We start from the raw sequence: 25,638 nt of genomic DNA, 5'->3' as shown, positions 1-25,638 counted from the left end.
TTGGCAGCAAGAAAATGGCCTACTCTTCCCAGATGACTGATTCCAGACAGATCAACCTATGGCCAATTATTTATTTGTGAAATAAATTCTTTATTTGTGGCAGCTGCAACCGCCTTGCAGGCAAGCCAGTGATACACCTAGTACGATACGAATATCTTCAACTGATCCTGACTACATGCATTATTCTCAAGATGAAAAAGTATGAAGTCACAGACGCTAAACCTGGGTGATAAACAGCGCAAAGTATTCAGAACAACAAGAGGTCACAGTCTACTACTATGATTTGGGAGAGCTCTATAAAATAAGTTGGCCCATGCTTTTCTGGCATCTGCATCACCCATGACTCATCAACAGCTAAGTTAGAACAAAAACAAAAATTAATGAAACGCCACAGGAACTCTGTTAAGAGTTTGCATGATCTCCTCCTTGGTCTTAAAATTAAAGACAATTTTGTGGGGCACAGAATCGCATGCTGCATTTATTTCAAGTTATTTGTAAACAGATTCACAAGGTAATTTTTACTGTGAGGTGAGAAGATAGCTGCTGGGGAGCGGAGCAGAAAGCCAGATGCTAAGGACTTCTGTTCCATCACTTGCTGGCTGTGTGACCTTGGGCAGGACAACAGTTCTGTGCCTCTGTTTCCCAAGCTGCGAAGCAGAGTGCCACTGTTTTCTCACCTGTAATGCTACTGCCCATGAGCTGACCCTTGCAAACATGGCTGTACTCAGACTGCTCCAGGTGTTTTTGTTTCATTCATAAAACCAACTAAGCACATTTTACAGTGTGAGGAAAAACAGACTACGACACTCTATCCCGAGTTCCTTTGATTCTAGCATAGAAAACACAAGAGACATCTATATCTGTCCCTCCTTGATAGACAAACCTAATTAACCTTTGCTATTTCTGTTCCAACCTATTCTTTGAGACAAAGGCAGTGACCCATAAACAATATGTTACCATCAGAATCTCAACTGCTGTGACATCTAGAGATATAGCCCTATCAGCAGTATTGGAAAACAAACTGCTTAGATTAGCTCCTCCAAGAAATATGGATTACATTCATGTCACACATGAGCTGTCAGAAACATTAGGATACTTTTAGCATAAATCTATACTGTGAAGGGTATGTTATGAATACAGTACATAATACACTGCTTATGCATAAAACCAGGATTGTGACTAGTGACTTGTGCAATGTGTATGTATGCACACATGCACAAAAAAACATATTTACACATTTCACATGTATTTCTGGAGTTTTTCTGCAGAGTTCTTTAAGAAGGCCAGGCTTACTGGAGGGAAAAACTGAGCCAGAAACAGGTTGTGGAAGCCAAAAAGAGCAATCCTCTTTACAAGAGAAGTAGCTACCATTGGAGTTCAGATTGCTAGTTGCCCTGCCACAGACATTTTTCTTCGGACTCAGCAAAAGAGAGTTTTGCATGTCTTCTTAAGAAATCCTTAAAAACTGTTCTTTAATTCAGCCATGTAAATTATTTCACTTCCAAATAGTAATAATATTAGAAAATGTATTCAAATTTCTCAGTGTGACTCTCAATGTGTTTTTCATAGTTTTCCTCTGAACTGTTTTAAAGAAAGAATTAAAGAACAGTGGTTCTGGAAATGAAAACAAAGTGCATTAAAAAAAGACAAAAAAAAAAAAAAAAAAAAAGAAAAAAAGAAAGATCAAGAAACCAAACAAAAGCCTTCAGCATTAAACAAGCTACATTAAATTCTGAGATTTGTCCAAAACCTTTTGGCCAACCTTAAGCCTTGCCCTAAGTAGGAACAACAGGAGTAACTACCAGGGTAACACAAGAAAGTCCTGCGTTGGTGCCAGGTGTGGGGGCACACTCAGCACCTTACAGATCTTGAGAACTAGCAAGGTTTCAACAGTTCTTAGGGGGACACCACTGCACAAGGAGTCACAATTATCCTTACATTGTGGATCACATGCCACCAGAGTCACTGCCACCCTAGAGAACTTAAATCTGGTTAGATTAGGATTTTGCCATCCAGGTTTTTGTTGTGTTTCTGTGGTTAAAAAACAGGCTGGAGCCCCTCAGCTTTTTCCAGTTACAGTCCCAGCAGATGAGTGCAGAAGCGTCAGCTTCTACTGCGTATCAATACATTGACTTGTGATACTCATGTTAGGGAACTCATTTAACTTGTTTAATTTAATTGGACTGAATGCGCATAAATTCCCGTGGTAATGAACAATAATTAGAGACACGCGGCAGGGTCCAGTTGCCCACAGAGAAGGAGAGGGAAAGGAGACACATAGTAACCACATCTGCTGTACTTCCTTTCACATTTAAGCCTGTGTTTGCTTAAGATGCAACATCAAGCATACCCGATCACTTGCTCTAGAGCTGGGAGAAGCAGCAGAACCTGACTGAAGGGTTACAGCTTCGTTACGTTTAACAAAACACAATGGATACAACTTCCGGCGTGATTATATACAAATGAATAAAACCCACACAGAAATATCTCAAAAATGTACATCTCTGCAAATCCACGGAAGTACACGAGCCTCTCTGCAAAGAACAAAGACTAATGAAATTTGACATTAATCTACATTAAAGATTCAGTGATTCAGTTTATTTCCCAAGGCTCAATGATGCATTAATCCCCATCCCTTCCCACACACGCTCACATGTTTCCTCCCTGACTTCTGTCCCTTGCTCCTTAAATTCTCCAACAGCAGACAGCCAGGCTGCTCAAGGCCTGCCTGCACCCAGAAGTTACATTATTTTAAGTACACAATTCCCCTTGCAGCTGCAGCTATTCCAGGACAAGTGAGCATCTGCCAGCTCACGTGGTGGGAGTCTTGTCCATACTGCCTGAGCCTTCCATCATGCAGCCCATACACATCTACTACAGCCCAGTAGACTGCATGGCAGGCACTGTACAGCTACTATTTGGTTAAAGGAGGAAAAAACAAGAACCCTAACCAGAGCAGTCAGCACCACCAACCACACAAGCAGACCCATAACTGGAACAGGTTAAGAAAAGTTTTCTATCCCAAAACAAACCAATCAGTACAAGCAGTCCAGGAAAAGTGCTCATATAGACAGCTATGTGTTTTCTCTACAGAGAAGCAGCATGCGTAAGGCTGCCAGCAAGCCCCTTCAAAGTGTAAACAAGTTCCTTTCTTCTCACAGATTGTGCTTTAAAACTCCCTGAAACTCCTCACTGATCTTCCTTTGCTAGTTTAACCATATTTAGCAGCTGAGATCTCATTCTTACAACAAAATGTATTTAGGACCCCACAGAGTTTCCAATTTCAGCACTGCCACACCCGCTGTCGTCAACTATTAGTAGTCTAGCACTCACTGCAAAACTTTTAATAATTATTTGTGCAGTGCTATGCTAGCATAATGCTATGCAAATCCTGTGATTCGTAACTCTCCCAGCAATGACAATCTTTCTTGCAGATCAGGCTCTGGGAAATATCATGTAAGAGGCAGAACACTGGCCCTGAACTAGACCTAGTGCTACTGAGCAGCAGACGTGGGTTCTGGTTTCAGGCCATTTAGAAGTTGAGGAGATGTTACTGCTGCAGGCATTAAGTCTTACCTCTAGACCCTCTGCACAGACTTGTTATCACAACAGTGTAAGGAATCCCATAACACTGCCCTAGAACAAATTCAAATCAAGGATGAGATTACAGTAAATTTATATAAATCATGTAAAACATGATTTCTCCTGCAAGCTGGAAAGCTGGAAATAAGCACGTGAGGATTTGAGCCTGCTGGTGGAAGAAAATCAGTTGTCTCCAACAACAATCACATTTTTCCTGTATCATCTCCTTCACATGCCTCTAACTGGAATGGGACCCAAGTGCAAGTTAGCTACAGATTTTGCAAGGTGAGAGTAAAATGCATGGAAAGTAGGCAATTGCATTTATTTCTTTAGTGGGTATCCTCAAGAACAAATGCAGCTATTCGCATAAAATGTCTATGATACTCAGTCACAAAATCATAGAATCAGAAAACAGGTTGTTTTTGATTCGTAAGTTCACAGAATCACAGAATGATAGAATCCATAGCATTGAAAGGGACCTCTTCAGGTCATCTAGTCCAACTCCCCTGCAATGAACAGAGACAACCACAGCCAGATGGGGTTACCCAGGGCCTGATCCAGCTTCATCTTGAAAGTCTCCAGGGACGGGACACCAACCACCCTTCTAGGCAACCTGCTACAGCGCATCACAGTCACATTAAAAGCTAATGGTAGGTGTCAAACGTTAGGTGGGTGTCAAGAAACAGGCAGGCTCACAGTAAGTTGAAGGACTCTAGGCCGAGACTTACACAAATGCTTTATCTTCAGATTAAGTCAACAGAATTGACAGGACACCACCTTCAATCCTACACTGAACACGTAAGAACACATCCTCATGGGTTCTGATCACTGTCTAGCATGTCAGTACATAGCATTTACTTCTGTTTTTGCTAATCAAGCAAAAGCACACACTCTTCTATTGCTTGGAAGACTTGTGAAGCAAGGCACTAAGCCTGCAACAGCTTTACTTTCACCACACAGAAATACACCAAAACAGCCCCTCATTTGTGTAGCAACAGTGTCTTCAAGCATCAGCACCAGGCTCTTCCTACAATAACATCATGTAAAAGCTCCAGAGAAATAACTTTCTTATCTGAATTACTGTGTTCCAGTGTGCAGGGTCAATGCCAGAACACCATAATCAGAATTAAACCTAAATAAGGACTGCCAGCGTGCCTCATCACCACCCACAGAATCCTATTGCTTTGACTCATTTTCCCCTTGGTCTGGTGACCAAATTCAGCAACTACAGAGGCTGCTACTGATTAATCTTACTGAAAAGATGTGAAGGTCACTGTGGTGAAGACAATCAATGCACTGAAAAAAGAAAGCTCTTACAGTGTGGGCTAACACAGCTGAAGGAATGGAGATATGTCTTCTCCCCACACAACTGGATTCATGTTGAGAAGAGGACATGAAATAATACTAAATGGAAAGGAACATGAAATAACATTAAATGCAGTCTGCTGTAAAGTCAAGATCTCAAAATTCATGGCCCTATCAGCTGCTGCCCCAGGAGATTCCTCCTTTTCAGGAAATTAAAGGCGTCCAATGCTGAGAAAGCCTGACTTAGGGTAAGTGACCTGGTAATTGTAATTAAACCCTAGTCTCAGCTCCAGCTTCTCAATATTGGAAGCTAAAATGTCCTTTGAATTGCTAGAGCAACTCTGGTCACCAAAGGGGAATACCAACTATTCCCTTCAGAAACAAGATGTTTCATTCTACTTTGTAGAGAGGTTTTACAGCAGAGCCCTCGCAGAATGCCAGCTGTACCTCTTCAGTGCCTGCTTTCTGCAGGAGATGTCTCCCTTTTCCTGTTCTCAGTTAAGGGACATGGACATACACAGAGGATGAAGCTTCCAGAGTTGAATTTGAGACAGAAAATGCCTAATTGCAGCCCAAGGCCAAACAAAGCACTCATGGTCACAGGAATGACTTCAACTACTCTAACAAGAATCCCATGCTTTGGTAATTTCATCTTTATCTCAGTCTTATACAAGTACTGAGTGGGATGCTATAATTATCAAATTCTAGAGAGAGAGACCTTACTTGAACTTATATACACTAAGAACTCTGAACTGGTATAAAAAGCTCTGGTGCTAATCTATCAGATACAGCCTGTGACTTGATCTATCAAAGCTGAAATCCCAAGCCTTAGAGAGGACACTGACAGCATACACCATTAACAACAGTTCATGCCAGATCCAAATGACAGCCACCAGTACTGCAGAATATCATGATCTCTTGAACTTGATGGGATGAATTACTTCAGTGTTCTGGATATGAAACCTGAAAGATTAAAAAAGAGGTTGCTGAAGAGCAAAGCCTCTCAGAAATGACAGTTGAATCTCCTGGGATGCAATGATGGGTAATTCTGCAATTGTTTTTTTTGTTTTTTGAAAGCAGCCCATCATCTACTATGGTGTACATAAGACAAAATCAACAGGGTGCCTTTAACCTGTGTCTGCAGTGTTCTGTCTAAGCCTTACATTGTACTTCATCAAACCCATCTATTTTGGCTAACTTTCTTACAGAGGGTCCCAATCCCATCCCATAATCTTGTTTCTGTTTTGCACTGCCATTAAACTAAACACACAAAGTCAGTATCAGATCATCATCCACTTCACTCCTCCACACAACACCTCCATAGCATCGTACCTGCCATTGTTTTCCTGACTGGCTTGACACGTATGTTGCTGGGAGGCTTCGAAGGCTGTTTTTCATGGCTGACCCTACAAACGTACCCCCTGTCTCACTTGAGGAAGGCTCACTTGCCACTGCCATTTGGTACTGGGAGTAGTTGTACAGGTTGTTATAGTAAGGATACAGGGATGGCTGGTAAAAACTGCTGTAGTAGGTGGAGTCCACAACCAAATCAGACGTGCTCTCCAAGTGCCCTCTGCTGGGGATGGAAGGGATGTCCTGAATGAGCATCCGTCCCTCTGGAAAAAAAAAAAAAAAATTATGAAACAGGAGGCTCCATGAAGAGCAATATAGTCCACCCTCTGGTGGACTACACACCACTGTACACCACTGCTCCTCCCGAGGGCTGGACAGAGGGTAACACGTAGGAAGAGATGGAAGCTGAAAGAGAAACACTGCTGCATATTTGGTGAAGGCTCAAGTGGGCTGATGTTCACTCAGAGCTTGAGAACAACACTTCTACACATTGCACAAGCTGCAAAGCAAAATCAATTGAGGGTTAAGACAGTATGCTGGGTCCTTACACAGCATAAGCTGGACCGATGACAATATACAGTAGCTAATGATGCAACCTGCTATTCTTTTTGAATTATAACTGCATGCCACATCTCTGAATTCCTTGGAAGTCAATCCCTTGTTAATGCAAAATGCTTTCTTTACTAATCCCTTTCTGCCTGGCATGCTGCAGGCAAGAAGACATTTTATCAGCATGTCCTTAGAACTGGCAAACAGCCATAAAGCCAAGCAAAACTGCAGCAGGGAATGCACAGCACTATCGGCCAAGGTGCCCCAGCAGCCCATATGCTAATCCTGAGCAGCAAGGCCCTCAGTCCTTGCCAGCCCCCATACCCAAATTTAGCTAATGTTTACCTACAAATTCACAGAGCATAACAAGCTCTCACACCACTGGCAAAAGAAGAAGAGGGATTACTCACGACTTGCTACCTGCATTCTTCAGTGCCTCTGGACTGAAGGCCATCCAGCTACACTCCTGCAGCCTGTTCAGCAAAGGTCTATTTCCACTGCATCCTCTAAGGAAGGGGAGCTCCTTGGGGCTGCCTCAAGTCGCATTTTCTTCATTTCTATATCAACTGCTGCCCTATGATACTTTCAAGGATGAAAAAGTTCTCATGGTATTGCTTTGCAGCCCAGTTCTGACACACTCCATCAGCTGCCCATCCAAGCCAGATAGAACAGACAGCAGCTACAAGCTTAGAATCTCTAACCATATAGCAAATGCACATTTATGAGAGCTCCCCTGAAAGCAACGCCTCCTATGTTACGATGCTGGCTCACTACAACAGAAGCAGATGGTGGTGGTACAGCAGTAGAAGGTGAACTTTCCCACCAATATTCCATTACATGTTGTTGCTGTGTGACAGATGGCAGCGGAGTGGCTGTCTGACAGAAAGTCTGACATGAAAGTGCATATGAAGCAAAGGTATGCCACTGAATTCCTCCATGTGGAAAAAATAGCACCTAAGGACACTCGCTGACACTTGCTGAACTTTTATGGAGACCAATCAGTGGATGTGAGCACAGTGAGGTGGTGGGTGGCATTTCAGCAGTGGTGAAAGTGACAGTGGGTCAATTCTACTGGTGCAGGTTTTGAGGAACACAGCATGCAGACTCTTGTTCTTGTTTGTACTGGCAAAAATGAATAGCTAATGGTGGTGGCAATGTCAAAAAATAGTGCTTTGTAGCTGAGAATTTGCTCTATCAAATAGTATTATTATGCTCTTTGTATCTTTTGTAGTTTCCATGCAAATAAATAGGAGGCATTACTTATCGAGCAATCTATGTATGTGCTTTTCCTTGTCCAACTCTATGATGAAGAGAAAAAGGATGTGGATTAAAGAAAGGCAATGAGATATCAAGGGTTGTCAGTATGAAGATGCAGCAGCATGGAGAACAGCCAGCAACCAAATAAAATGCCTGAGAGACAGATGTCAGGCAGGTCTTGTTTGTTTCATACTGTTCCTTTCTCTTTTTATCTGTGTACCTTAGTTACTTACCTGTAAAAACAGTATTGCGCATTTACCAGCCTCTCACAGTTGGAATAACAGTTTCCATGGTACTGTGTATTAAGCTGTACACTAGATCCAATGAATAGTTTTATCAATTACTGTTGTTTTATGATCCAACTTTTTTCACTTCTTCAGCTGTAACAAAAACTCTGCAGTCATGAGTAGTACCATCCCATGTTCAGCTCTTGCTGATTTTTTGCTGAAATCAATGAACTATGCATGTTTATTAGCAAAGAGTATCCTGCATTTGATTTTTCCACCACCTGCCCCGAACTGAGCAAGAACCCAGGAAGCTGGCTACTTTCAGAGTATCTCTCACGTTTGCACACAGAAGAGCCTGCAGCGCCACTAAAGACTTCTTACTGTTTTTGTGCTTTCATATTTTAATGAAATTTTAACATGGATGACATTCTGCTTCAAGGCCACTTTGTCTGCATCTTTGACAAAATCAGAACTTAGACCACTGTTACCTGCAAGCCAGCAATTCTTCCTGATAAATCAGAGTACCAGCCTGACTCCTTTCCCCAGGGTTAGCTCCTGAACAATGCTGCAGTACAACTCTACTGCTTTTCATGCTGTAAACTAGAAGACAGAAGTAAAATTTTTCCTGCTGGGATACCAACTTCACATGAGATGGAGACACCTGAAGTCTGTATGTCATGCTTCACATATATGCAATCTCTTCTAAAAATCTCTGCTAAGCCTTTCCACCTGCTATACATCACTGGAAGGAATAATACTTTTCCTTAGGAATACTACAAATATGACAGATAAAAGAAAGACAGGAGCTCCCTAAACTCAACCAAGGAGAACTATCCTGAGATGCAGAAGAAAATGAGAATGTAGAAGAGTTTGCTATGTTTAAGAAAGCCCTTTGAAAATATTTCATAGACGAGAGATCTGCTTCTAATCATCCTAAAAATCATAAAAGCATCCTTGATGTCTCTGTGATCTTCAGCTGGATGGTAGCGCTACGGTTGCTTCCTGTAGAAAAAAGCAGGGGTGGTAGTCCTTTGCTGCAATAAGTCTGAGAAAAATATGCGTTTTGCCTTTTATCTCTTTCTATCTTCTACCTGTAGTTGGGGCCACAATTACAGATGCGTGTACGTGCTCAGCTGCTGTCACTCATTTTTCTTTTACCTAGCTGTGGAGCAGCCCCCAGTGGTTCAGAGCTCAGAAACAATGGAATCCACAGTCCTTGTACAACATTTCTAACACACATCCAGTCTGAGCTATAGCCACACCACTGACATGAGCTCCCAACAAACAAGAAGAGAAAGCAAAAGCTATGGAAAAAGAAAAAGTTCAAGTGAAGAGACAGACAGCACCATCTCAGTACTTCTGTGATGGAGCTGCGAAGATGACCAGAATTTATTCTTCCTAAATCCCAAGCCACATCATGATCCTGAAGATGGACTGGCAACATCCACCAAGGAGCAAGAGAAAGCTGCCACATGCCACAATTCGCATTTTCTTTCTGAACTTAAGAGATGAGTTTTTCTTTGATGTCATATGACAAGTCTCTGCTTTTGTTTGGCAGCATCAGGAAAAGATTCAGTGCTTCACCTGGAAGAAGAGAGACATTTCATACAAGACATGATATTTATGCCATCCACACAGACATGTCAGGCAAGTTCAGAGCACTCCAGGGGTACTCTAAGCACTCACAGTCTTGAACATAGTTGCCAGTATTTGCAGTTCTTCAATGACTACCAGCACACAGTTGAGAGCCTTGCTGCAATAAAGCACCATGCTTTTACACTTTCAGGCTGGATGAATAATCTCTATTTCCTACTACTAATGCATATATTTTATATATACAATGTGTATAGAACATGTAGAACTGTAAGCATGCTAAGCAGAAGAATTCTGTTACTAATGGATAAAGCTCTGCAAGTCCTGAAGAATTTCTCTGAGCCATACAAGCTCAGAAAGAAGCACAGGTTGGAACAGCCAGTACATCAAAGAAGTCTAAGAGCCAGCAGGAGCAGAATTAACGGCTGAAGAGCATCATCAAACCATGCTTTCAGTAAAAAAGACATTTAGAGACCTGCTCCAGAAGATTTAATTTTATTGTACATCCAATAGAGTTTTTGCCGCACCACGCTGCTTCTTCACAGCTGCAGTCTGCAAACTAGCAGGTGGGGAAAACGCACTGCTCTGGGCTACAACATCCACAACATGGCCACAATCTGTAGATCACAGCAGATCTCCTTTTAACACTGGCTGTAACTAAATTTGTGCAGCACGGGGCTCTTTGGTTGGTCTTTAGCTTGTGGGCAGCTCTGGACATGACATCCACCTCCTGGGAGAACCTTCTCAGTGGCCTCACCTCTGACTGCGCAAGGCTCAAGCAATCTGTCCTACTGAAAGGAGGCTGCTAGGCTTTGCCTGCGTTTTCTGCCTGCAAGGAGAGGATACCAAGGTCAAGAAGGCAGCTCTCAGCTCTTTTTTTTTTTCAAATGTAATTCAACACAGATGAATAGCTCCGTTTGCAAGGAGAAGGTCCTCCCCTGCTTCAGAGCCTGCCACATTACAATACCTGCACGTGAGGGGCAGCCCTGAGGTTCATTGCTCTGAAGGGAGCAATTTTTGACAGGAATTAAGCTCTCAACAAGGGAACTGCTGCTGTGCCAAGAGACTCCCACTCTGCCCCTCTAGTTGCTATTTTAGAACAAGACCTTTACACTGGTCTTGGTGGCCTTCGTCTTCCTTTAGAAAACTCTAGGAAGGGCTTCCACGTCTCTGAAGCAACCAGGAGAAAAAAACCTGCCATCAGACCCAAATTTTACCACTTTGCAAGCTGCAGCTAGGGCATGGCTAAAATTACGGGGCTGAGCTCATGTAAGGAGGAGCAGAAACTAGCAAGTAAAACAAAGCCAAAGTTGTTAGAATTCTCACTTTGCCTTTGGGACACTAAGCCTACAGCACAGGGATGTCTGAAGCCCTCCTTGTATAAGAAGTACTGTGGCAATGAGATAATGGTATCCCTTCATGCAGTTGTGCCTTTACATTTCCAAGCTCTTCTCCTCTTGTCTACATCTTAATTCATGTAGAGAACTGATGCTACTTTTTTTGCACTATGTACGCAGTATGAAATACGACCCACTCCTTCATAGAAGATCAATATGATGCATGGTAAATACTGCTATTGATCTTGCAGTGTTGTAGGCAACTCTCCAGTTCTATGGCATATTAGTAGTAGTTAACCAGTAATTCATTTCAGGATGGCTAGGATTGTCTTTTAAGGAAGGTGAGTTCTCAGGGTCAGTCACAGATAAGGATCTTATATGTTCAATAACCTGAGAGAGGCTACCACCTTCACTTAGCAGAGCATGGTGAAAAACAGTGGTCCAGTCCTCAGGTAATGCAAGCCAGTCTCAGAACATCTACTTCAAAAAAATATGGCAATTTACACAAACAGCAAATATGCATGACAAAATCAGCACAGAAGCCTGTAAATGATAATTCTTTCCCTTTTTACTTCTTGAGATGACAGAGAAGAGATGATAGGAAGTTTTCAGGAAATTTTAATATCTCTATCTTAAATACACAAACATGTTTTTAAACCTACAAACCAAGAAATGCAAACACTGAATTCACGCTCATCCTCATATGGACCAGTTATACATTGTGCAATACCCTGATATAGGTAATTTACATATGCTTGGGTGAGTTATTGATGCTGAGATCAAATGCACAGCAGGTCCGTACTATTTAACTTTCTTAGCCTCTAGAGAAGGCTGGCAGCATTGCATTGCATATATGGCATGGCTACTGGACCACATTTAGGAATTCGTAGCATAGTACAAGGCACAGACAGAAGCAAGATGGTAACTATTTTAAAAATCAGGATAGCACATACAGTACAGCTTCAATGCCTGGGAGCATGCAGTAGCACAGTTTAACTCACTGATGTGGCTGCAATTGCTGATTAGTCTACCTTTGGTCGTGTATTTCATTAGGGAGATTCTGCATACAGTATGACAAGAGAATTTCACTGCCTGCATCAATTGACATGAGTTCTTTGATACGTATATGAGATAGTAGTTCTTATTTATCCACTTGCAAAGAAACTACGCTTACAAAGGTATGTTGCTGAAAATGCAAAAGAAATGCAACTATTCAAGTAGCACATTTATTTGAGGAATAGGAAAGCACAATGAGCTTCCAGTGAGGAGGGTTCCAGCTTTTGGTACTTCACATTTGCTGTAGTTTTCAATTCAGAGTGACTGTATTCATCACAGCAGTGTCTGCATCTATCTGCACAGTCAGCCTCTGCTACCAAAGACAGCTATGCTGTTAAAATTCCAAAAATCCATTGTTCAGCCAGGAAACACTTGCCTTCATACCTCAACAAATTTCGGATTTGCACCTAACTATTTCCCCTTGCTCAGCACACAAAGCACCCTTACACTCCACTAGCTGGCGTGGCAATATTAAGTCTTGCAATGCCTTAATTCAATTCAGAGCTGGCTTTGATTTCGGACAGTAGCCTTGAATAAGGCTGCTGTGAAATCACTCCCTAACTTAATAATCAGAAACACTGGAACAGTATGTTTCTCCCACCAGACAATCATGACAGAGCTCTTTCAGATGTGAGAAAAAGTTGGCATCGCTACCTAGTTTCTGCAGAGACATCCTCCAGGAAACAAATTCACAAGATGGTTGAGAGGAGTATTTCTCTTTTCTTTCCATTAGAAGTTGCAGATAATCTCTGGTTCCAGTGCTGAACTTTTAGCTTGCTATAAAGTTAATGTGCTACACAACGTTCATTCCAGGCAAGGCTGAGGGGCTGTGTATTTTCTGCCACCCCCAAAAAAGGCCATTATCTGTAATTACCCATTACCATGCATAATTATTTCTTCTATTCTGGTCTATGGCCCCCAGGACTTTATGCTGTTACAGCTGACTGCATTATCTTATCAAATTTGTTAAGGAAGCTTTTTTGACCTTTTGAGCACTTGTCACAGCACCTACAAAAGCTGGCTGTAAATTGTCTAAGCATGTAATGCATGATTTATTGTATATACCCTGCACACTGATACCATTGAAAATATTACAAAGATACCTTCTCTACTCTCTCCCCCTCCCCACCTTGCAACTAAAAGGAAAAGAGGAGGGGGAAAAGGAAACCTCTCTAGGAAGAGAAGGAAAGGAAAAGCAAAAGGCCAGATTCTCTCTGTGTGAATTTGAGGAAGTAACGGCAACAAACAGCTAACCCTGAACACTGGCCTCCAGAGAAAGTCTTGGCTTCCCTGTTGTGGTCTCATATCCTTTCCTATGCTACCATCAAAGCTTCTCCTCCACTGTTCCTTCACAAAGAAGCCCAATTGCTGACAGTTCAGCAAACAGAGAGGGAGGCTTTAAACATGTTCTCTTCCCAACACACAGCTTCTGTCAATGCAGCATGAAGCCCTGGGTGTTACAGACATATTTGGAGTAATATCAGATCTAGAGGTGGGTACAGAAAGATCCAGGTATTTTTCTCCCCTTTCCTCAAAGTTCCCAGCTAAGGACCAGATGCTGTCTCGCATGGCAGCATTATTTGCTTCTGCTGATAAGTCTCAGTTAATCAACACACCCATGTCATTCTGCTCTGTTAGGAAGGTGAGATTTGACCCTTGGAGAGAAACAAGAAAAGACAAACTGACTGCCTTTATCCCTCATCTCTTTTAGGTGACTGAATGTTCTCAAGACACATGCCTATCTGAAAGGGATATTCAAGAAATTATCCCTTAGGTAATTCCAGTGAAAATTATTTGAAAGCTTTCGAATTGTATGACAGAATAAACTTCTCAAATACAGGATAATCTTTTATGCCATTGTGGTAACAATCAGTAAACTTCAAGGGCTGCATACGCACTTTAGCCTAAAGCTGCATGGTATGAATTATTTTAGTATAAGGTGCACCTTTCTGATTAAGACTTCTCCCTAAAAGTACAACAGAAAAGGAGGCATGGGGGTTTCCAAAAACATTCCTGAATGTATACCCTAAGAGATGGCTTGCTGATCCTCTGCTGTGAAGAGATAACTCTTCCCTGCAGCTTCCAGGCATAGCTCTCCAACAATGGGGCCCTGCAGACCGGAGCAGTGGCACAAGGAAGACATGGTGTTCTGCATGCACAGAGCAGGTCACACAGCAGCCTGGAGGACTGCTCTGGACCCACTGCCACAGAGACAAGCTCTGGAGTCATACGGGGCTGTACCCCATTCATTCACTTACAGAAAACAAAACTTGCAGTTCTTCCATGTTTGCAGTCACAAATCACTCAAAAAAAGTGTGCTTTTCCCCTCACTTCCCTAACTGCCAACAACTACAGCCTTGTTTTGACCTCAGAAGTCAAATCAGCCTTTCTTGTTCCTTCTTCTTGGGTATCACTCACCCAAAGATGCATGGATGCTCAGCTGCACTCTGAACAGCTTCTACCAGAGGGAGAGAGAAAAAAAATCTCTTACCAGTTGTATCAGACAAATGTACTACAGGCAGCTGTGTCTCCTGGCTAGCAAGACTAACCACAGCCAAAACATCTCAGCCCATACCCAAGAACATGGCCCAACCAGGACAGATACATTATTCTCCTTAAAGATCAAATGCATATTAAAAGTAAATTAAAGACTGGCAGTGCAACAACCCTGCACCCATCCCAAGCTCCTTGCCCTTTCCCACACAGGGACAGACCCCAGTGCCTCCTCTCTCTCCTTATCAGGGCACCTACCCTTCCAGCCCCCTCCCACCACCCCAGACTCAGCAGTGGGCCATGGCCTGCCCGTTGCCTGCAGCAGCTCTGTGTAACTGCTCTGCAGACCTTATCAGCAGCAAGGCATAATGGAGCTCTGTCTGCAGCCCTGGCCTTATCCGCACTAACGTCAATGGCTGGGCTCTCCTGCTTCTCAAGGTTTATTCCACTGCCAGAACAATACCCATTTTCACTTCTGAAGAACAAATATTACTTGTTTTCTGCTCCTAAGGATGACTCTGGAGTCGTGACACAAGCAAGCACTGCCTGGGGTTCAGCTTTTCCAGTTCCACCTCCACAGGGTTCATGGGGATGGTGCATCTCCCCAAAACAGCATTAGCCAGGAAGAAGCACTGCAGAATAAAACAGATGCTGTAGAGACAGCACATTTCAAGACAATTCAGGAGTTTCCAGACTTACAAGTTTTCTTCATTGTCTTGCTTGTGCCCTAACACACCATCTTTTTACAAGGTACCATTTTGTTGATAAAGTCAAAACCCGTCTAGTGAAAAGAAAAGAAAGCTCTAACTTGAACTTTCAAATGCACAACCAGTTCAAAACAGTCATAGTGGAAATTCATTAAATCTTAAGGGAGAGGGTCACTGAAGGGCAAAGTAAATTGCTGCGTCTTCCTGTGTCTCCACCACGAAGCCTTCCAAGCTTCAGCACACGTGTGCTGGTTTAGACCACAGCTATGTATTTGCCCATAACTGTAAGAGAAACCCAGAGGGCAAGCAAAAAGGGCACCACCCTCACCCTCTCTCAGCCTCCAGCTTATTTAGCTCAGTGATGTTCCTGATAATGGAGTGGACTGGCCAGCAAGGAATATCAAAAGTCCTACAGCCACCTCACCAACTTCAGGCACAAGAGAAATTCTCCTTCCCATCACCCGTCAGTCATTGGCCACACACTTCCAGCAGGAACCACCATTATACAACCTGCTCTTCTGCAGCAGCAATGCTGAGAAAGGACAGAATTCTCCATTTTTCACTTCTGGTGAACGTTAAAATGGCTCTTTTCTGCATTGGAGCTCTGTGCTCTGCACTGCCCACCAGCCCATGTGCCTTTCTATCACCTAGAAACACCACTGCAGTGATTCTACGTTTGTTTACAGAATGTCAGTAAAAGTGTTGCAGAGTTCAAAGCTCAGACTGGATTCCTGTGAGACTTATTTATAAACATCACTGTGTTAGACTCCCCACTGCCCATTCAGAACTTTCAGACCAGCAGAATAATCCTCAAAACCATTTTACTCACACAATTTTTTATCTTCTGTCAATTCAGTTTCTTAATTAAGATGTCAGGAGATACAAAATGAAATGCTTTACAGAATTTGCATCAAAGTATTTCCCTCTGTCAAGCAATTTTATAATGATGAAAGGTTACTAACTTAATAGAATCTTTGATACACGTTTCTGGTAATACACATTCTGAAAACATTTCTTAACGGCTGTATTTCTCCCCTTACCACAGATCTCAGCCCACTGGGGTCAATTCCACTGCCTTCACAAAAATTAACACCACACTTAAGGTTTGTAGCCACACATGCATCCATCTCCAACTGCTATCTTAAACACTTCCATGACACCAGCTTTCTTCCTGGCCTTAGGAATTTCCTCAGTGTTAAAAGTCTACAGGAAATCACTGTTAATGGATCAGAGAGATCCTCACCCAAATTCTCTACTTTTTAAGAAAAAAATGCATGCAAGTTATCCAGTCCTGCTGACCTTAGTTACTGCTGAGGATGAAAGCAGAATGTCAGCATCTCTATTAACCGTGTCTTCCACATATAGAATTATTATCCCATAATGGACCAAGTCACCATAAACTCTGAGTGTGTGCATTCCTGATGCAATTTTAAAACCTCACAATTTTAAGATTCTTACTATACACAAAACGATTCTTTCAGAGGAAAATGTAATTTGAGAGGGAAAAAAAAAATAGGAGGAGGAAGAATCCCAGCTAGGAGACTTCAGCTTGGCATAATAAATTTCCCAGTTACACACAAAACCCCAATCTAACTCCAGCTAAAAAGGAACTAAAATACCACCATCAACTCCTGCAGAACTGAGAAGGCACATTTTGTTCACATTTAGTGCACACTTCATAAAAATGATCTGCTGCAAGCATTTAGCAAGCAACTTAAAAATCCTCCTATTATGACTGAAGAAATAAAATCTACAGAAAGTAATTTTTATTTCCACACTTACAGCAGGCTTCAGGCCTTCAATAAGATGTCTGTGGCAGCAAATTTCACTTCCAAAATCTTCTGCAGCCAACCAGAGACATGCAGCAGATGTTTCTAAGAATGCTGTGGGACAATGCTTGCTCCTTTGTTACGTGCGCTTTCAGTCTTTCTAGCACAGTCACTGCAACTATACTCAAGTATTTGTTTGTAAAAAAAAGAAAGTTAAAAAAAGTTTTAAAAAAAAAAGCATTCAAAATCTTTGAACATTATTCTGAATCCATGAAAATGAAACACACTATTTGAATTCTACAGGGTATGCTTGTTAAACTGAGACAGCAAATCAATTTACAAATCTAAAAATTATTACCATGAATGACAGCTAAGAGGATCAGCACAAATAAAGTTAGCACTTCAGAAAACTAGCAGCACAAAAAGCAAGCTCTCTTCTTAATGTTCAGTGTAACCACTGGCAGAATACGTGTGTATATATATCTATATATATATTCCTCTTCATGTACAAACAAACATTTAACTTGCTATTTAACAGGCATGCAACATGCTACTTATGTGCATAACAGAAGCAAAACTTACATTCAACTTTAGAAAAGAGAGGAAGGAATCAAAAGAGAAAGGAAATCCAGGAAGAAAATCAGAATTCTAGACAGTCATTGAAAAAAAAAAAGAAAAACAAATAGCCCAGACACCTGCAGGTCCAAAGAAGCAAAACTGAGAGGAGGAGAAAGAAACTCAGTGCGGATTACATGTAAAGGGATCTAAGTCATTAACAGGAGATCAAAGAGACATTGGAAGGGAGGCAAGGCTTTACAAATATCTGAGATAGGAGACCTTGGAAGAAATACGACTGGGATAAAATCATTATGGCTCACACTAAAAAGCTAAGGGGAGTAGGATGATGGCTGGAGTTAGCTAGAGTCCACACTTGATTATAAGCTGTATGATGACAGAAACCCAGGTTTCTACTAAATAAGACCAAATAGAAATGAAAAAAAAAATAAAAATCAGGAGGGCTATAAACTTTGATATGGTAGAAAAACCAACCTCCAGGAGAAGAATTGCTAGAGACACCCATCAAACCTAGCCTAGTGAACAATAACCTTATGCATGCACATCACTCTTGCACAGGATCACTGCATGGAAATAACACCATTTGGACCCAAAAAAACCTGCCTTCATGAAGATGCAAACTGAGCACTAATTAATTTTGCTTCTGCACAGCTGACAAACTGAAAAGCACAGCAACTGAACTACAAAAGCTTACATCAGCCAGGGTTCTGGGACATCAGTAGCACTGCAGTACGGTACAGCTTGGTACGTAAGCCATAACTACAGGAGCTCCAACAGCAAATGGTAGGCCAAGCTGTAAGCAACACAAGTGGTATGAACAGAAACTAGAGTCAGGATTAAAAAACAAAAACAAAAAAACTCTTCTGCTTCTACCCTCATTTCACAAGAAAAGAAGCTCAGTACTTAAGTGACCCTTCATAAGTTCTTCAAGAAAACAAAGCAAAGAGGTGCAACAACGTTTTTACTTATATAATGGAACTATTCATAATAGCAACTAAGGCCAGCAGATTCTAAAATACAGGAAAAAGTACAGCAAAGTTAACAGGTTAAAAATTTCGGAAGTCTTCAAAACTGCATTTTCAGTCGCCAGATCATAAGACAATAAATCTACTGAAAATGGAACATGAGGCACTAATGTAAACATAAAAGCACGTTTATAAATAAAGCAGAAGAATGCAGTCTTTAAGGTACTAGAAAGCATGAGAAAAAAGAAAGGAATCACACCAATTCTCAGTTAAGGAAGCGTGCAGTATGTCTTCACTCCCCACTTCTATCTCTTCTCAAAACAAGAAAGCCCCACACATTCAGATAAGCCATAATAACTGTTTCAAGGACAAAGAAAGGAACAAGAGGTTAGTCGCAGATAGCATAATTATGTGCCCATGGATAGAAAACTCTCAGTACATCCACTCCTGCTCCAGTCTTTATCCTGGTGTGTGTGATGACTAAATGACTAAAGGAAACTACAAGCCAACAGAGATAATTCTCTAACTGTGAATGCACGTATGCAAATGTCAGTATTATGATGGAGGAACGTCCAAGGTACAAAGAACAAGGGCTTCCAACCAACTCCCTTGCCTTCTGCAGGACAAGAAGACTGGAGAATCTAGTTCCTTGGGCAATTCACACAGCTGTTACTAACATCAATTCCGCACAGACAACTGCCAAAAGCACAGGGTCTACCTGTAGCTGGTTGACATACACCCAGAAACCTCTGCCTCACGTGAGAAGACAAAAATCAAAACTTTCTATTCCCAATTCTCCGGGGAAAAGCGCTCTTCTGAAATGTGGAAGGATTCCAAGCTGCCTGTGGGATTCTACTTACACTCTACCAGCCAAAGGCCTGCCACAGAAGCTCTGCTCCATAGCAAGCAGGTCTGTGGGGCAACGACTGGGCCCCACCTCCTCTGCTCCCTCCTGTAGAAGACTCCCAGACCCTGACTCTGGTACAGAAAGCCTCAGATGAGACCTTTGATACCTCCTGCAGAAGCGAACAAACACAACTGTTTCTGGAGTTCTCAAAATCTTTCCACGCTGCTACATCCACAGAAATTTCAGATGCAATAAAAGCCTGAAGGGAAAAATAATTCATTCCCTTTTAGCGACTCATCTCTGAAAATCACCGCTAGCTTCATCTCTTTCACTGATACAGAAGAAATGCAGCGTATAAGCAGTCTGTGCTTTGATTAATAAGCACGTGTGACACTTCAGAAGTTAGAGAAACACAGGCACCTACACACAAGGGAAGCTGCAAAGACAGTGAAGAATATTACTTCAAATGAGAAGCTGCAAGCTTAGCAAGAATTAACTGGAGAATTAACTGGAAACACCTAATCAGGGATGCAGAACCCTGCAACGCTATGATTTATTTAACACAGTCTAACAATGTCCACAGGCAATGCATCAAGCAGGAAATGACAAAGCTGCAGGCGATTTCCGTCATCTAGTTCAACCTGCACGTTGATCAGAATTTACCTTCATATTAATCACTTTAGAACACAGGCTAACACTCTCTTAAACACCTCTCATGATTATGCTTCACTTAACTCCTTGTCCTTATGCAGGTCACTCCATTGCTAATTGCACTTCTAGTTAGGAGAAAAAGTGTCTACTGTCTAATTTAATTTTGTCTTTTTTAGTTTCAAGCCGTTGCTCCTTGTTATGCTGTCTCAAGCACTGTAAATAATCCCTCCCCCTCCTCCATATTATTACCTCTCAAATATTTATAGACTGTTATATCCACCCTTAGTCTCCTTTTCTACGAGCCATACATCATTTCTGTCACCCTTCCCTCTATCCTTTCAGATTTATCTATGTCCTTTTATAATGAGATGCTCAAAACTCTTCTGTGGTGCTCCCAAGTACGGCTAAGCCATCACCGGAGAGAGGCAGACACAATCCCTTGCTTAACAAGCAATGCCTTTTTGAAGAACTCTGAGCAGAATGCCTGTGATTTCTGTAGAAATAGAACACATCACAGCCGTGGTCAGTGCGCTGCTGAGATCATTACAAAATGACATCAGTCAGAAATGAAAATAACCTGTTAGGGGAAAGCTTCACCCCGAACTGCAGAAAGTCTTCAGAGGTTTCCAGCCTGAGATTTATGCAACTGGGAAAATACCCGACAGGCAGAAGACAATCCCCAGAAACTGCTTCCCAACACAAAGCCCTGCTTGTGTTAATCCCAAAGCAAAACTGCTGACGTTCATAAGCTCCCAAACAAACATTATTCTTTTTCTCTCATTTTAACTATCATCTTAACAAGAAAATCTGGAGAAAAAGCAGATCGTTATGGATAAAAAAAGGTGCTAATCACAGGTAAAAGATGCATTTCATTTATTTGTTTGTTTGTTTATTTTGTATGTTAGAATCACATTATCATTTAGGCTGGAAAAGACCTTCAAGATCATCAAATCCAGCTGTGAGGAACAAGGGTAAAACATTCCAGCTGTTAACAATCTAATTACAGACTTATCATGTTCAATCCTGCTCTTTCATTTGAACAGAGAGGTTTGTTGGCTATGGGAGAAGCTAGGTTAAAACACCAGGAAACAATGGACAGGGCTTCGTGACTCTCAGTATTGAAGGACAGTCAGCAGAACCAGAGGGCAGACAGCAAATGAAACTGGTGAAGTACTGGCAGCATGTACAAGAGGAGAAAATGATAACTGGAATGCAGTGAGGAAGCAATGACAAAGGGCACAGGGTGGTGACTACTGCAGGCTCACCAAGACCTGCAGCCTCCACGATTATTATGGCAAAGCAGCTAACATCTTTCAGACTTCAATACTCTGACTTAACAAGAAAAAAAGTAGGCATTTTGAAGAATTCATAGAATAATTTAGCTTGGAAGGGCCCTCTGGAGCTTCCTTCACAGTTGGATTATGTTGCTTAGGCATCATCCACTCCAGTCTCCATTACTCCAGGGTGGAGATTCCACAACCTTCCTGAGCAGCCTGTTCCCTTACTTGAGCACTCTCCATGGTGAAATGTTCATGGCACCTTCCTGATCTTGCTCATCAGTTGATCAAAATGAGACTTACTTGACAAAACTGAAATTCTGACTGCATGTAATGCTATATTATAAAGACTTGAAGGGATTTTCTTTCAAAAATAAAATTTTTTGCTTTTTTTTTTTTAATCAGACCATTATATCTTTTAACTATAATAGCTCACTTTTCCATCCCATTACTCAATACAGGACAACAATGACTAAAAGCCTGTAGCAGCAGTGTTTGAAATCACAAGAATCATACAAGAGGTCAACAAAAAACAGAATATCCAGTTAGGTACAATCATGCTGAAAAGGTAACAGAAAAGCAAAGGAAGAGAAAAGAAGACAAAATTATCAAGATAAAATCTCATCCATTCCTCAAAGAGTTTCAAGATGAAGGGAGAAACTACATACAGCAAGGTAAGAAAAACACTGTTTTGTTTCCATCACACATAGTAAATGTAACAAAGGGAAACAACAAGTGCAGGGTTATTACTTGTAGTTGCTGACAGTACCTTTACCTGGTCAGCCAATGACAGCACAAAGGCATGTAAACAATGTAAGTGAAGCCAATAGCAAACAGACCCCTGCAGAACACAGAAGAAGCAGCAGGTATGTAGGAGCATACAGTAATTCTATCTATTCTGGGTGCTTCTAAATTAGTCGAATGAAAGCAAAGGAAAAAAAAAAAAAGAAAGAAAAAAGAAAGATCTATTTTCCAGAACTCTCCATTACCTCTCCTGCAGCTATCCCATCTCACAGAGGCCAAACATGACTCTCCACATGTGACCAAAAGGGAGGAAAGGTACAAAGCTGCATGTCTCCTCCATTTAGTGTGCACAGCTCTCGCCTGAATTTCCCCCATGAATGACCACGCTGTTGTCCTCCAGTGATTTCTAAATATTGACATTGCAGAGATGGAAAACCAAACTGACATGGAACTAAGAAGGATCCAGGCTTAAAAACATTGCACTGAGATATCTCGAGGGCACATTTTAAGTACTTTTCTACCACCTTTTCCTGAGGTTTCACATATTTGCTAGCCTAACCAAATACAGTTGCCCCACAGGAAGAAAGACAATTGCTTTAGATGCCCTGCAATCACAACTTGTTGCCCTGTATAATTAAATAGCCATTGTTTTCAAACAGCCTGTAACTCTTTTAGAGAAAACACACAGAAACTGCAAAACATATTTTCAGGAGGTTCAGCCACCCCTTTCCAGCACCCTACAGATGTCCAGATGGCTGCTATTTCTCCGGAAAAAACAGGAGGAATAACAGGAGGAGTCTGCCCCTCCAGAGCAAGCACGGCTGCTGAGCCTCAGAAGGAAAATGGCAAACCCCTATGTTAACAACTGTAATAATTCATTTTTCCTCCCTTCAAAAACAGCATGTCACAAAGGCATCTGAAAAACAGTCTCCGGCCTCTGCAGGTGCTGCAATATTTCTGATTTGCTGATAAAATGGATACAGTGAGGAAAGACTCTCTGCCTGGCACTATGTCTGATTTGTGTGACTCCTTCATACATTACTCCTCCAGTGGCAAACAGTGCTCTGTGTGGTGGACTTCAAAAGACAAACGACTCCTGTGAAGCCGAAAACTTACCCAAGGAAGAGAATTACTTCTGTCAAAATGATCTCTAACACATGTCATACAGGGACTGCAGCTCTCCCAGGAGCCCCAGACCTCTCCAGGGCTGGCAGGGAGCTGCTGGCTCCCACCGCAAAGAAAAGTTGGAGTCTGCCTGCGTTAACTACTGTCAGTTCTTACAAAATGCACACCTTAGCCTACCAAGCCACCTCTCATTTCTTTGGTGCTGTGTCAATTTAGTTCAATATATGCAGATAACTCCCACTGTCCTTCCTCCATTCTCTGCTAAAGACTGGGTCTCTTGCTTTGACTATGTATACAGTACCAGTAAAATGACAGAACAGCAATGAAAGAATAATAGAATAACAGAATCATGGAAAAGACTTCTCAGATCATCTAAATCCAATAGTCAATACTACTGGAAATGGCCTGTGGAACAGGACACACATCCAGGTGCTGTGCTGTTATCACTTAATGCAAGGCACTGACCCCTTCAGGAACATCTCTTTAGCTCGAAAGAATATTCACCTGTTATTAACATCCGCACAGATAATTAAAAATGAACTGCATTTCCTTTTTTTTTATGTCTTTTTTTTTCTTTTCCTTTTTCTGCCTATCACAAAATCATTAAGCAGGAAAAGGCCTCTAGGATCACCTAGTCCAATACCAGCCTCTCCTCACCGTGCCCACTAACCATGTCCCTCAGTGTCCTCAGTGCCACATCTCCACGGTTCTTGAATACTTCCAGAGGTAGTAACACCACCACCTTCCTGGGCAGCCCATTCTAATGCTTCACCACTCTTTTCAAAAAGAAATACCAACTGTCTATACAACAGAAGTCAATGATGCCAATATTGTTCTCTTGTATACTCCACTGCTCTACCTATCAGGCAGAAGCTCTGCAGAAAAAAAAGACTTGCCTGGAGTCAGCGCCTTTTAGTCCTCGTTGTGCTCAGGCATAGTTTCACTACACCCGTGAACAAATACAGTTTGTTTTTTGCCTGTTTTTGCAAAGGTCAAATGCAATACAAAGATTGTGCAGTAGGGTGGAAGGATTGCCACCAGCCCATCGTGGCTCATCACACCTGGCTGCATGGCACTGGGGGACCCACACCTGATGGCAGCACCCTTACACAGCTCCTGCACTACGAGGAACTTTGCATCTCTGCAGACAAGCAGCCAGGGAGTAAGTGTTTGCCAAGACTGGCAGAAACAGAGGAGGAAATGCGTTTGGGGAGAAGAGAGAAAAACTCCTTGCGAATCACTACTTGCAGGTCCACACACCATGAAATTCTGAGCTATTCTGAGCTGGTCCATTCTGAGCTAAATTTATTTTTCAAGTGGAAATAATGAAACACGATGGACAAACACTGGCTTCTTCCTTCTTGCTAGCTGCACCAGGCAGCATACAGAGCAGCAGTGCTGCCTGGGCAGCAAGGAGCAGTGGGCCCCTCACCGGTACTGACCTGGTGGTGCACTGGCTGCTGCTGCTGCTGCCGTGCTTGTGGAGTGCACAGGGCTGCTGCTGTCCTGCAGGAGACAGGAGCTGCTGCTGCTGCTCTTCTTGACAGCTGGCTCTGGGGCGCTGGGCAAGGGCACGGGGTGGCTGATCCCCAGCTCCTCTTCCTGGGCTTGCTGCCTCCTCAGTGCAACCTGGGGAGGAGAAAGTAGATGTAGGGCACAAGCAGTAATGGCAGCAAAGCAAGGCTCAAACCCAAAGCAGGGTTTTCTTCTCTATACTTTACAGTGCTGACATCATGATCCAGCCAGTGGGTATGGGAAGATAAAAGAGAACTTACAAAGCCATTTAAAACCCCTTTTCCATGCAAACACCTCTGAACGAACCCATGAAATGCTGCGGCTACTCATACAGTAAAGCTGACTGTATAGCTGCTCTTAGTTAGAGCATACTGTTAGAAGCACCCCACTCTGCTGACAAACAGCTCTCGGGGACAAGAAATCGGTCTGCTTTACTGTTAAGGCAGTTCTTCATGAGGGCTTATCCATGCAATCTGGTGCTCTTCCAAAGCCTGCTGGGCTGCCTTGCAGCTCCCTGTTGGAAACCATGTACCCACACAGACCTTGCTTGGGGCAAAACAGGCTTTGGAGCAACAGCAGTGTTGGGGAAAAAGCAGGAACTGCTGCTACTGTGTGCTGTGCATCAGTCCTCACTGGGACACTGCAAGACAGCTCTCTGCCTTCTTCCTGCCTCTGCTGCTCTGTATGTGCTGTACTCAACAGACAATGAG

At 42.3% G+C, this 25,638-nt stretch overlaps 1 protein-coding gene across 1 annotated transcript in view; it reads right to left on the bottom strand.

Moving 5' to 3' along the window:
* Positions 1 to 25,042, bottom strand: part of LOC122171705 (doublesex- and mab-3-related transcription factor 1) — a gene marked incomplete at its 5' end in the record, with an annotated part of 52,402 nt that extends 27,360 nt beyond the window's left edge. The window contains 2 exons of the mRNA XM_042839446.1: positions 6,220 to 6,503; positions 24,856 to 25,042. Of these exons, the coding sequence (XP_042695380.1) occupies positions 6,220 to 6,503; positions 24,856 to 25,042 (471 nt within the window). The remainder of the gene's footprint in view (positions 1 to 6,219; positions 6,504 to 24,855) is intronic.
* Positions 25,043 to 25,638: the final 596 nt, after the last annotated feature.

Source organism: Centrocercus urophasianus, unplaced genomic scaffold (assembly GCF_019232065.1).
Source record: "Centrocercus urophasianus isolate 14NV4802_14NV808 unplaced genomic scaffold, USGS_Curo_1.0 seq_925, whole genome shotgun sequence".
NCBI lineage: Eukaryota > Metazoa > Chordata > Aves > Galliformes > Phasianidae > Centrocercus > Centrocercus urophasianus.
Note: the sequence above shows the minus strand (reverse complement) of the source record. Positions and strands in the feature narration are given on the sequence as shown.